General features: G+C 35.1%; 1 protein-coding gene across 1 annotated transcript; it reads right to left on the reverse strand.

Moving 5' to 3' along the window:
• Positions 1-3,065: 3,065 nt before the first annotated feature.
• Positions 3,066-6,297, reverse strand: esg (escargot). Its single transcript, XM_020951326.2, has one exon. The coding sequence runs from the start codon at positions 5,295-5,297 to the stop codon at positions 3,798-3,800; it is 1,500 nt and encodes a 499-aa protein (XP_020806985.2). The 5' UTR covers positions 5,298-6,297; the 3' UTR covers positions 3,066-3,797.
• Positions 6,298-9,805: the final 3,508 nt, after the last annotated feature.

Here is a 9,805-nt window from a genome sequence, read left to right on the forward strand (position 1 = left end):
AAAAGGCAAGGAATATTAATTTGCCATAAATAAGTCACCAAAAGGCTTTTGGGGTCCGGTCTCGAAAAAATCAGTCAAATTGTCGGCGGCCTAACCCAAAGATCTTCATCATAGTAACCCCAACTGGACCCGCTATTCACACCACAAAAAATAAGCGCAAAATAAAATAAAATAAGCCAAAATACAGACTTGGGTCTTCGGTTTTATATTTGTATATTTTTTCCCCCTTTTTTTGGGTAGGGAGAGGGTCAAGCCAGGCAGTTACCCTCCCGTTTTGTGTGGCTGTCCATGTTTTTGGCCATATTTTTTTATTTCGAGTTTCCTATTTTTTATTGCCCCGATCTTTGTTATCGAGAAGCCAAGACGAAGGCACACAAAAGGCCCTAAATGCGCGTCTATTTTGTTACAATTTAAGACGCTTATTAGAAATCGTTTGCAAATTGTTTAGCAAGAAAGCAGGCAGGCAGTCAGGCACGAATGCTGCGATCCGTTGCCTCGTTTTTGGGAGCAGCGATCAACGAGCTCTTGGCTTTGGCTTTGGATTTGGGTTTGGGTTTTGGCCTGGCTTATGGGTCTGGATCTGGGTTTCCTCCTCGTGGCTGCCTGGCTGCCTGGGTAACCCGAGACTGGAGCAAGTCGCTGTGGAGGCAGTGGAGCCACGAAATGCGTGCATATTAATGTTTGGGTATATTTACGTTGGCCCGATCCATCGGGATAGGGATTGGATCTCTCTTTAAACGCACTTGGAAAAATAGTAAATATGAACTATAAAATGTATAAATATTTGATAATATTTTATTGAAAATAAAGGGGATTTTTAGTAGAATTTTAGTTTTTTAAACCTCTTTTAGGGTATTATAGTTTAAGAATGAAGCTTGTTACAATGTGAAGGAGTCATTTCCGACCCTATAAGTCATATATATTCTTGATCAGCATCAAAAGCCGAGTCGATCTAGGCATCTCCGATAGAAACATTTTTTACCACATTCTTTTCAATTTTTTTCACCAAATTTTACAAATAGAAACAATTTTAATTTTTTTTTGTTTAATTTATATTGAGTATGCAGATTTATTGTACTAATAAAAAATAACATAGGAAAGCTTCCCGAATTTAAATTAATGCTTTTTTGACTTAGTTATGAGTTTTTTAAAAGCATTATTTGGCGCTAAAATTGGCATATAAAAGTATCGATAAATATCGATTAAAAGAATGCGAATATTTAGCTTAGTTATGATTTATTTCTGATTTGATTGTATAATGTATAATAAAATCTAAACATTTTTAATCAATTAGTTTTAAATGTTTAGTAATGATTGATTTCTAATTGGATTCTATAATATAAAATAATATATAATCATTTTTAAACATATAGTTTTAAATAAAAATTTAAAAAAGTAAACAGAACTTGTACGATTTTTTAAAGATTTTAAAACATACTATATATTATTCAAAAATGCTAAAAAATAAGGTTATTTATATCACAGAGTTTATATTATTTTCTACGTAACTCTTGTCTTTGAATGCCTTTGTAGAAAGTATGTTTTTAGCATAGATATTATCTTTATAAAATGTTTATTTATAATATTATTTTAAGCTCTATTTTTTACGAGTGTACACACGTGAAAACTTGATGTAGACTTGTTGCTGCCGTTGTTGTTGGGCTTTTCTGCTGTTTTCCCTGGTTTCCCCTGTTGCCTGTTTGCCTGCTCTCTGAGCTCAGCTGCCTGATGATCTAATTTGGCAACAATTGTCGTGGTCGTCGATCTAGTGATGCCGATGATCGCGGATCGGCACACACTCTCACACACATGTGTGTGTGTTCCAGGAGGGCTTTTTCCAAGACCTGGGAGTAGACTATATATGTATGTATGTATGTATGCTCCCCTCAAGTCGATCGATTGATCTCGATAATGAGTTTTCGTTACGTTTCGATTCGATTCGTTTGGCTCCAAAGAGGACGCACCCATAATTTCATATGCTCTGTCACCCAAACGTTATGATTTCCACCGATCTTATATGTATATGTATGTGTATATATGCAGAGCTTTTCCGGTTGACTGGAGGGAGGCATCGATCACACTTGGTGATCTGTGGACTGTACATTTTCACTGCTCTCTCATTAAGATCATGTCTAATAAGACCTTTTTTTTGGTGGGTTGGGAATCGGGTTTACTGAGGCCTGAAGCCTGGCCCCTTGATTTAGTGACTGCCATTTTGTACGTGCCTGTACGTGAGCAGAAATTTAAATATAATTTATGATCAGCATAGCGTATAAAAAGCGTCTTATGTTTGCTTTTTGGCTGTGACCAGGCAGGCCATTAAATGTAGCGATTGGTTGATTGACTTTGGAGGTTCTCCATTTCCTCAGCAACATCGATTTGCTTCGATTTGTTTATTTATTTGGAAAAAAGAGGAGCATGACCCAAAAAAAGGGGAGAATGGGGGGAGTATGTGAAGCATAATCACGACTTTGCTGGATTCCATAGAATGTTCTTTAAAAGTAGGGTAAGGGAAATGGTATGATCAAAATATTAAATATATGTTAAATGAAATATTTATAGTAATAATTTATAAAAGACTTGATGAAAAAATACATTATAGTGAAACATTTCCGAGGTATTTTCGGGTTAAATACATTATAATTACATAATTTAAAGGAAAGGAAAGGGAAAAATAAATATTTTTCAAAATGTTCAAGGAAGCTTTGAAGGTACAAGGTTTAAAATTCATATAATTTAAATTTTTAGAATTTCAGAAAGTTGTTTTAACAATTTGTTAACTATTAATGGTAATTTTTTAAATTTTCCATATTAATGAGATGAGTTTTTGATACCTTTTAGATTTGGAACATTTTAAAATATTTTTAGTTTGATTTTAAACTGATTTTCGGGTAAATGTTTGATTTTTACATAATCAAAGAGATATTTTGTTTATTTTAATTATATATTATATTATTTTTTAGTATTATTTATATCCTTTTAATTATTAAACTCCAAACCACATCTGAAATAAAAGAAATCTTTATAAAAACTTCCCCAAATAATCAACACAAATGTAGTAATAATTCTGATTTGTAAATAAAATGTATTTTTCTTCATTCTCCACTTGATTCAATAAATTACTTAAAATTACAAAACATTTTCCGTATCAAAATATGTCGCTCGCTTAAGCCTAAAAAGTAGAACACATTTTCAATGTGTACGAAAAGTAGTAGGTAGTAAGTAAATAGTAGTTTTTAGGTAGTATCAAAAATATTTTACGATCTACGAGCTAAGCTAAAAGATACTATATATATATATCGTATAAAATAGGGAGAGATATTTTTCTTTTTTTGTATAGTAAATAGTATGTGTCTTTTACATTTACAGCTTACGATTGTCTGGCGTTTCATTATTAATTTGTTGTTTCGCTTAAAGTCTACAGTTAGACATAATACATTATGTACAGGATATAAATCGAAGAATACTTTACAAAGTTCAGTTATTTAGGAAAAAGGGGGGACACACTCCATTTGGGTAAAGGAAATAGTTCTGATCTCTACAAAATGTTGAAATTCATGAAATTATAATGTAATTTTCTGCTTTTTTCGTTTTTAATTTCCTCTTTTTCTGAGAAAATGCTGACTAGAAAATAAAAAATAGAAATTCAGTTTTGAAATAAATTGTGTGTGTCTGCACTGGGACTTCTTGTTCATTTCTTCGTCGTTTTGGAACTTGGAGCTGCCTAAGAGAGAGCTAGGAACTAATTTTTGGTGGAACATGGCTGGGATCTCTCTAGTTGATGATGATGATGATGCTTAGGGTTCGGCATAGCCGCCATAGGACATCTCACTGGAGGATCCACCGCTGCCGCTGGCATTGCCACCAGGACAACCGCCCTCCGAATGCTTGGTGAGCAGCGACATCCTGGAGAAGGTCTTGGAGCAGCTGGTGCAGGAGTACTTCTTAATGTCCGAATGCGTTTGGAGATGGGCACGCAGATTGGAGCGATCGGCAAAGGCACGATGACAATGCTGACAGCTAAAAGGCTTCTCACCCGTATGGGTGCGGATGTGTCCCTGGAGGAGCCATGGTCGGGAGAAGGCCTTGCCGCAGAGATTGCACTTGCAGGGCAACGTGTGGGTGCGAATGTGCATCTTGAGGGCGCCCAGAGAGACGTAGGTCTTGTCGCAATCCTTGCAACTGAAGGATTTCTTCACTTGGTTACCCTCGGCAGCGGGGCAATGGAACTGCTGATGCTTGGTCAGGCCAGAGAAGGTGGAGTAACTCTTCTGGCAATCGGGACACTGGTAGCGTGGTGGCTGGGATTTATCCTTGTTGTTCTTGGAGGAGCCAGGACTGGCTGCAGGAGCGGTTGACGAGGATGATGATGATGATGTAGATACATCCCCCGTTTTGGTGGGCGTGAGCTCATTCTGCTGTGGATTACTCTTTAGGGTTTTCTTCAGGTGCTTCAGAGATAGATCCTCGGGCAGAGAGGAACTGCAGCTGGACTCTGGGGTCATGGAGCGCATGGAGTAGTAAGAGTTCTCGGAATAAGCCGGTGAAATAGGAGCATGATGATGATAGCCACCCAGGGCAGGATAACTGGGCATGGGAGGATATGGCAAAAAGCGATGTTGATGCTGCTGCTGCTGCTGCTGATGATGATGATGTTGCCGCACTCCAATGGGTCGATGGATGATCTCAGATCTCATGGGTGGCGACACAGAGCTGGCTCTGCCATGCAGATAATGATGCGGTGGCGGTGACAGGGAACCCAAAGAATCGCTGGGTGAACTGGGTGCCATGAGATCACCTCGAAGGGGTGAGATTTGATGCCCCTGATGGTTAATCGTTCGATAGAATTCAGCGGTGTAAGGTGACATGTGGAAACTCCAGGGATACTTCGGATATGTGGGTGTGGGCATTATCACCGATCCGGGAACGGAAGCGGATACGGAGGCGGCACTGGCCACAGCGGCTACGGCAGCAGCGGCTGCCAAGGCGGCCGCCTGTGTCTGATTGGCATCCGTATCCACATCGACATCCACATCCTCATCTTCTTCATCCTCCTCCAGTTCCATTTCCTCATCCGTGTGATCCACATCGACGCCCTCGTCCTCACAGCAATCGCTCACATTGATGAGCTCCTCGGAGGGATGGTCCATCTCCTCCTCTTCCTCCTCGGTTATTTCCAGCTTCTTGACGCACAGATCCTGGGGTTCAGGATCTTCGAATTGATAGTTTACTGGTCGCTTTTTCAGCGGGCACTTGCTGTAGTTTTTCTCCACCAACATGTCTTCCACGGAATGCATTTTCTCGATTTTTCTTTTTTTTTACTTTGCTTTGCTTCTTCTTTTTGATTTGTAAAAGTTCTTGAAAGTTTCACAGTCACTGTTTATACTTAGTGTGACCACATTTCTTGGGTGTGCATACACTGTTTTTTTTTTCTTTTAATTCACAGAGTTGTACGTGTTGTAACGCGTTTGCCGTTTTGAAAAATGTTCCGTTTGCTTGCTTGCAAAGAATGTTATTTTTTTGTTGGGATCTCGAAGAGAACTGAGCGAGTTGGTCGCCGCCGTTGGCCTTTTATAGTCACGGTGGTGGCGACAGCGCTGCCGGGAGAGCCAGAGAGCGCACACCACTATGCGGGAGAGAACATGTTCGTTCAGGTAGCCGCTGTCGACCAATGGCAGGGCTTGGCGTTCAAACAGGTTTCGGCATGTTTATGTACGAAGCACTCACGTGCCGACTTCGTACACTTGCACCAATCGAACGAAGCCCGATGCCGTTATAATTGCACTGGTGTTTACTATATATCGCACCAGGTAACCCTCGGTTTAGGTGTAGGTGTGTGTGTTAGCGCGGAGAGTTGAGTTCGCTGCGCAATAAGGAGAAGTTTGGAGCCACGAAAGAGAGCCAAAGATCGTGCCTGCATAATGCTTAGGGGCAAATTACGTCTAAATGGAAAATTCTAAATTTCGGGATAACCCAACTTTATATATTTTTTTTTAGGTGCGTGGGGATTAGCCGCAAATGAGGGTTACACTTATGGTATCATTATCATCAGGTGCCTCATTAGCTGACCAGATAACTGGAACGCAAAAAAAAGAAAATAAGAGGTGCCAGGTAGGTGGAATGAAGGTCAAAGGACAAATAGCAAATACAGGTAGCTTACGGCATTAATGAACCGTTTTTTCGTTGTTGTTTTTGCTTGAACTCAAAGGAGTGAGGTAACTTTACCTAGTAAGTTAACCCAAAAAGTTACAGTTATCAGAGAGAGGGAGAGAGAGAGAGACCGCACAATGTTGAAAGAATATTTTACAAAGAGTTAATGGCAAAAAAAACAATGTGTCCCTTTTTCTGGGAAAAATGTTTTTTGGAATACGAATTTTGATAATTAACTTCTGTAACTGTAAAATGAGGTAGACTTTTCAAGATATAATAAACAATTTGTTATAACCAACACAAATACATTTGTAATTTAATTTGATTAAAGTCACCAAACTCTATTTTTACCATCAAACACGTTTAAACATGTCGTTTATGCACATTAATGTTTACTAAAATATTCGGAATTTCGTATACCTCCCAGAATACGCATAATACTAGTGAAATATTAATAGAAATATTATTATGTTAATTAATTTGTATTTATTTACATAATTATATCAAGTTAATCTTTGCTTACTTCTCCTTTCCGCTTAAAAACGAAATTCTTGTGAAAGAGTAAAGTTAATTTATTTACGCAACTCTTTACATTTAAAGAGCTTCAAAAAAACTGGTTCTCTTTTCTCTTCTTCTCCTTTACACTCTTTGCTTTAGTGTTCCATTTCCATTTTGTTTCACTAGCGCTCTTAAATCAAAATAGCTGCTCTCTGCGAGTGCAGACTTGAAATATTTTCAATCTAATTTAAATCTATTTCTGTTTGTTGTTGGGAGGATCTAGGATACATGTATGTAGCAATTAAGGATCGTGTTGAGGTTCTCAAGTGGAAAATGCCACACGCACATGCAAGTGGCAGATGTTTATGGCAACAACAAGAACAACTACAACTACAACACGATGCAAACACACAACAAACACAAAGCGAAAGTGTTCTCTTCGGCGAGATAAGATAAGTTAAGAGGTGTTGCCGTTCTCCGATTGCAGCACATAAATCAAAAGAGTAGCTATGGCTGTGCCAATTTAATGTCCTTTTTACAAGGAATCTCTTTTACACTGAGATTATTTTTATAAATATAATATTGTTGGGGTTTTTATTAAAAATATACATACATATGTACATACATACATAATTTGATATTTTTTTTTTGCTCAGATAAAAATAATTGATAATAATGATAACAATACATACGAATTTGTCAATTATACAATTTACAATTTAAAATAAAAATTTTTTCAAAAATATAATTACAGTACTTTAAGTAAAAATAAAACAAAATTAAACCATGAAATATTAGTCTTAAAATTACGTAAAATATTATTTTTTACTGTAATATAATTTAAATACATTTATATTTTTATTATAGTAATACAGAGTAAAAATATTTCCAATTATTGATTTAAAATTGTTAAATATGTAACTATTTAATTTTACATAGAAATTTTTTTTCATTTTATAAGTTCCAAAAAGTTGATATATTCCCAATAAATAATAACAAATTTGAATGATTTATTAATTACAAAATTAAATATCAAAATAATGAATTATTTTTAAAAACTATTAATTAAAAATTCTAATTATTTTGATTTTATTTTAATTATGTTTATACAGAAAAACCTAAATATGTTAGGAAACATTTTTAGAAATCATTAGTTTGCAATAGTATTTTTTTTTTCTGTGTAGAAAAGCCACACACACGGTTGGCATTTAACTTAATTAGCGTTCTTATCAATCGCCTGTCCCTTGTGGCAGGGCCACTGCTGTGCTCGAGGACACAGATGCAGATGCAGATCCTCGTCCCTCGTCCCTTGACCCAAAGTCCCAAAACTAACTGGAATTCCCAGGAAGCTGTGGACTATCCGAGCACAAGTGCGATCCCACTGAGATTGGCAAACGAGGAACCCACAAAAAAATAAAATAACAACAAAAACCGCCAGCATAAATTAATAGATAAACATGTGCAATTCTAGAGACAGGTTTTTGGGTTTGGCAAACAGTGCAGGTAATTTAGATAGGTTTAGCGATTATAAATAAAATAATTCAAGATTATAATCTTTAATCTTTATATTATTATAAAAAAAAAATATAGTTAGAGAATTTGAGATTATAAAAAAATAATAAAAATAATAAGAGAAATAGAGAAATAAATAAATAAATAATAAATAATGTAAAAATAAATAAAATAATAATAATTAGAGAATAAATAAATAATACATTAAATAAAAATACTAAACAAATAAAATATAAAATAAATTTAGGTTAAGCTAGTTTTAGGGATTCATGATTATTAATAGAATATTAACTAAAAATATTTAATGAATATAGGATAGTACATAAATATTAAATGAAAATATTTGAAGAATATAATTAAATATAGGATTTTAGGTATATTTTTTATAGATAAATTTATCTTTTAAATTTTATTTAATTTTAATTTATCTTTTAAGTTCGAAAATCAAATGCAGTACATGAAATTCTTTATAATTTTTATTTTACATTGATAATAGATCACAGAATTTTTTTAATAACTATAATTTCAAGGAAAAAATATAAAATAATTAAAAATTTAAGTTTAAAATGTTCAAAATGTATTTCATAAGTTTTTCAACTCCTACTATTTTATTTATTTATTGCTGCACTATTTTTACCCCCTCTGCTGTATCTGAGCCTCTGATATACTCTAATTTACATTGGCCATGTCCAGGTACTTTTGACTCTGGCTCTTAGGGGGAAACCTTGTCTGGATCTTGGTGCCTGGCTCCGAATCTGTTATCTTATCGCACGTCGTTGGTTCTGCCCATGACGTCCTCCTCTAATTCTAGAGGCTGGAAAAGACTGTGGACTCTTTCTGTTGTCGTTGGGCTGTTAACAAAGATTTAATGATCTTGTTAACTAATTTTTTTTCCGGCTCACAGTTCTTGGCTCTAGCGGTTTTTTGTTTTTTTTTTTAGTAGGAAAGATAGAGGACCACCCACTGTCAATACTGCGATCCATTCGACCGCTGTGCAAGTTAATTAGTTTGCATTTCCAACTGCTCTTAAATCAGGCTAAAACGGGTTTATTTTTGGAAGGAAATCATCAGGAAGGAAGTGAGAGTGGAAAGAAATTGGGGATTATGTAAGGAGATGGGAAATTGGAGAAGGAAAATTAGAGGAAATATATAGAATATGATTTATTATTGATTTATAATGATTAATACAAATTTTATTTAAAAGCTAGCTAGGGAAATGTCTTTGAATGATAATTTAATGACTTAAAATCTAAAAATATATTAATAAATGAAAATAGCTAACAAAATGTACTTTTTAATACCCAAATAAAGCCATTTATTAAGACATTTTCTTAGTAAAAAATTAGACAAAGCAATTAAAGAAATACAAACCTATTTTTCTTTAAAAATAAGTAAAGAAAATATAAGATAAAAGGGTTAAACAAAATTATTTAAAAATATAAAAACCGCACCCAGACAAAAATCAATCACAGATCCTTGTAAGTAGGTGACCCAAATAAGTAACCACAGACTCAATTTTCAGGATTAAAACCCAAAAACAAAAACCATATACCAAAATACTTCGAAAGCGTGTAAAATGTAGATATTTAAGCGATTTTTTGGTGTGGCAACAGAGCAGAAAACCAAGTTACAAAAATAACTAAAA

Source organism: Drosophila serrata, unplaced genomic scaffold, assembly GCF_035046125.1.
Source record: "Drosophila serrata isolate PLE 108 unplaced genomic scaffold, ASM3504612v1 contig_240, whole genome shotgun sequence".
In the NCBI taxonomy this organism is placed as follows: Eukaryota; Metazoa; Arthropoda; class Insecta; order Diptera; family Drosophilidae; genus Drosophila; species Drosophila serrata.